The sequence below is a fragment of the Poecilia formosa genome, unplaced genomic scaffold (genome assembly GCF_000485575.1).
Source record: "Poecilia formosa unplaced genomic scaffold, Poecilia_formosa-5.1.2 Scaffold105, whole genome shotgun sequence".
Classification (NCBI taxonomy): domain Eukaryota; kingdom Metazoa; phylum Chordata; class Actinopteri; order Cyprinodontiformes; family Poeciliidae; genus Poecilia; species Poecilia formosa.
Window position 1 is genome coordinate 1,210,414 of NW_006800044.1, and position 3,686 is coordinate 1,214,099.

Consider the following 3,686-nt stretch of genomic DNA (forward strand, 5'->3'; position numbering starts at 1 on the left):
GACAATAAAACTATCTCATTCATTTCAAGTAGGGGTGCCAAAGTCCTCTACTCGAGAGCTAATATGCTGCATATTTTAGATGCATCCTTTCTCCAACACACATGAATCAAATGTCTGAGTTCCCATTATTCTATATATAGAATAGTGGGGATATATAGAATTACTATATTATTCTATATATTCAGTCAGTCAGCTTTTCAGAGGTCTGGTATCGAGGCCATTCATTTGATTCAGGTGCGTTGGAGAAAGGATGCATCTAAAATATGCAGCATATTAGCTCTCGAGTAGAGGACTTTGGCACCCCTACTTGAAATGAATGAGATAGTTTTATTGTCAACTTATGAAGTTTGCACTGTATTAAATGAATTAGATCTGTTTTTCATGTTAAATAATAAAGGACACATTAAAGTAAGTGTTTCATAATTTACTTATTATTTTTTTGATAGTTGTTCAACCATTAAATCAAATCAGTCTATTCACAAAACACACTCTACCCTGGGCTTTTTTTTTTTTTACTTTTGCATCCAAAAGTACTATATGGTTTCTGTGTCTCCCTGCTTTTTTGCTAATTTGGTTTCCACTTGTTGGATATACTCAAATTACAATATGCAAATCTAGACATATATTTTGGTAATAAAGATAAATAATGCTGTTCAAAAAGACCCATGACGACTAGAGTCACCTCGTTAGATAGTGATTACGTGTTAAAATTTTTCTTTAAGAGCTACGTTCACACCTCTCAGGCTATTGATTCTTTTATTGCCAGGCTGTGGGTGAGAACTGCAAGATGCCAGAGGACATACTGACAGCCCAGACAGGAAAAAAGTCTTAATGCAGGCAAGCAGTAAATTACACATACAATTTCATTTAAATTAAAAACTTTCACTTCACTTGCACTTCTTCTCTCTGATCTGAATCCCCTTCCTAAAGCAGAAGCTAATGTGTGATTAAAAAAGTAGACGACCCTTCAGAGAGCACAACTCGTGTTTTCTTCAAAACGTATTTGCTTCCACTAACCCAACGATCACAGATGTCACTTTCTTTCGTCAAGGCGGCCTTTCCGTGGAAATAATCATCCAGCCGTTTTTCCTGGTATGATTTCCTGTTTGTGTTCAGCACCGCTCTTCATGCCAAGGCTGAGATAGACAGTGATGGTGTTGCCTTTGACAACTTCTCTTAGAACTGTGATGATATGTTATTACACATTGCCGCACGGCACAGCCCGTCCAGATGTAGGTGTTTGTCCGGGGTTATGAGTGGCAGTCGATAAAACGTCTGATAAAATGACTATCATCACTCCATAGCTCTCAGCATCTCTGCTGACACCTGTTCTGCTGTTTGAATTCGCCAGTGTTTTGCAACATCACATTACTGCACACTGAAATGCATTGCAGCGAAACACACCCCAATCAAAATACTTCCTTTGTTTCAATAATTGTGCTTTAAATACGTGTCTGTCGTATATCAAGCAGGTGTAATTACAGGCTTCGTCTTGACATATGTTAGTCTCTGAACAATTAAATAAATTATCCGGAGTGCAATGGATTGTTTATTTACCATTCTGGACTAATAATATTAGACTCCATGTGGCAAACGCCTTTTGGAAATAGCAAACACAATTATTAGGCCACCTTTAATTTAATATTCAGCTGTAATGTCCACACATAACATCTAAATTGAAAGACGTATAGCCAATTTAGTTCTGAGTCACAGCTAAATGTGGTATCCCAAAGAGGAGCTGCTTCAACATCAATCTTTGTGCTGGATGTTAATACAGAGTGCTTCCCTCCCTTGTTTTGCTTTCTTGTCACACCTAAGTGTTTCAGATCAGAAAACAGCTCTTTTCTTCTAAATGAGGTTTACAACTAAAAGTGCTGCAGGCCTCCCTTGCAGCAGCCAAAATGGGTTTATGATTCATCTTCCATGTGAGAGGTCCAAAGCAAAATGGACACAAAAGCTCTTTCCTCATTTGCCAAAAAAAAACAACAACAAAAAAAAAACCCATCTGCAATATGAAAACACTCATTCCTGATTATTTGAAATGCTTAGTTACAGTTGCTCCCTCACTACTGTGGCACCAATAGTTATAGGCTTTAGGGACAATTATTGTCCCCCCAGTCAAGTTAATTTGGATACCTCTTTCTCTTTATATATAGAATCAGAATTTAGGATTTTTTTTTTTTTGAAGAGGAATGTGAAATAAATGCAGTCTTGCACTATTAAGAGTTTAACTTTTCTCAAAGGTTTCCCAGGGTAGTAGCTTCTATTTTGCTGCCTCTCAGTTTACTTTACTGGAAAATCTTAACACAGCTGTGAAGATTTAGTCCAGCTGAAAAGGTCACTCAGAGTGGAGAGCTCACTTTGAATTTGAAACCTAATTGGACACAAAGAAAAAAGTGAAAAAAGAAAAACTAAATAAAACTTTGCCAGAACTTCATACAAAAACCGGATCAATGAACAAAGTGTGGAATGCAAAAAACAAAAACAAAACAAAAACAAACAAAAGAAAAACAAAAAAGAATCAGTTTTGAGTTTTCTGCCAGAGTACTTGAACTCAGCTGCCTTGGCAGCCAGCAGCCATTTGTTAGGGCGTCTCCACAGAAGCCTGATCAGCCAGTCAGTTATGGACTTTGGAAAGCTTGCAGTACTGGCCGGTGAATAAGAAAAATAATCATTTTTTTCCCACCACATTCTTCAGACAAGTGAGAGAGTAACAATGTAAACAATCAGAGATTGCAAATCATGTTTCCTCCAAGCAGAAACAGTTTCATACTCAGAGTTTCCAACAGATATTTTATTGAATAAAATAGGAAGCTCACTTTGAATTAAATAACTATGGTATAATTTTTTACAAGTTTTTTTTTTTTTTTTTAAGATTTTATGACTAAGTAAGATGATTCAGATAACACTTCTAATACACAAAAATCTTTAGGGTTAAAAACATATTTAGACTGGTGACATTACTGATAGACTGAGCCTGTTATCTCAGGTCAGGGAAGGATACTATGTAACAGCAGTCAAATGTGTATAAAAGATCAAGACTTCTCTGTCCGTTCTTATGAACAATTTACATTACAAGTCTATGGATACGTCAGACGACCTGGCAAAGATGCGTCAGATCACTTACTTTGCAATAATTATTACACCTGTGCCATATGTTTGCATCTGCTTTGTGCACATTTCATTAAATCCAAAAGTGATTTCTGCAGTCCAACATTTCAAGGACATAACATAACCAGCTGTTGCTAGAGATGGAGAAAAGTAACCCCATCAAATGCAAATTGAATACACACAATATGTCAAACTTCCTAATTTATGGAGAAATATGCCTTGCAGCTGTCATTGGAAGGTGCAAAGGCATGTGTACCTGTCATAACTGAGAGAATATGGGACTTATCTTGGCTGTAAACAAAATAAAAAGAAGGAAAATGGAAACCAAACCTTTTCAGTGTAGAATATTTTTATATATACGGATCTCCGATGCAATTTTTAGACACAAGAATGTATAACATTTTTAACTAGCTCTGTCCAGGTAAACACATCATCAGCTATATTATAATAAGGTTATTATAAAGACTGACATTCTGATGTATTGTACAAAATAGCTCAGTGTCAGCCATTTGTTAATATGTGTGCTTATAAATGTCACCTAGAGTCTGGGTGTCACAATCCTGCAATAGACAAGC

The 3,686-nt window shown here is 36.3% G+C and overlaps 1 protein-coding gene across 1 annotated transcript in view; it reads left to right on the plus strand.

The window, feature by feature from the left end:
- Positions 1-1,145, plus strand: part of LOC103143191 (glucocorticoid modulatory element-binding protein 1) — a 16,627-nt gene extending 15,482 nt beyond the window's left edge. Inside the window, exon 7 of the mRNA XM_016675007.1 lies at positions 1,117-1,145. Coding sequence (XP_016530493.1) covers positions 1,117-1,145 — 29 coding nt within the window. The remainder of the gene's footprint in view (positions 1-1,116) is intronic.
- The last annotated feature ends 2,541 nt before the right edge of the window (positions 1,146-3,686 follow it).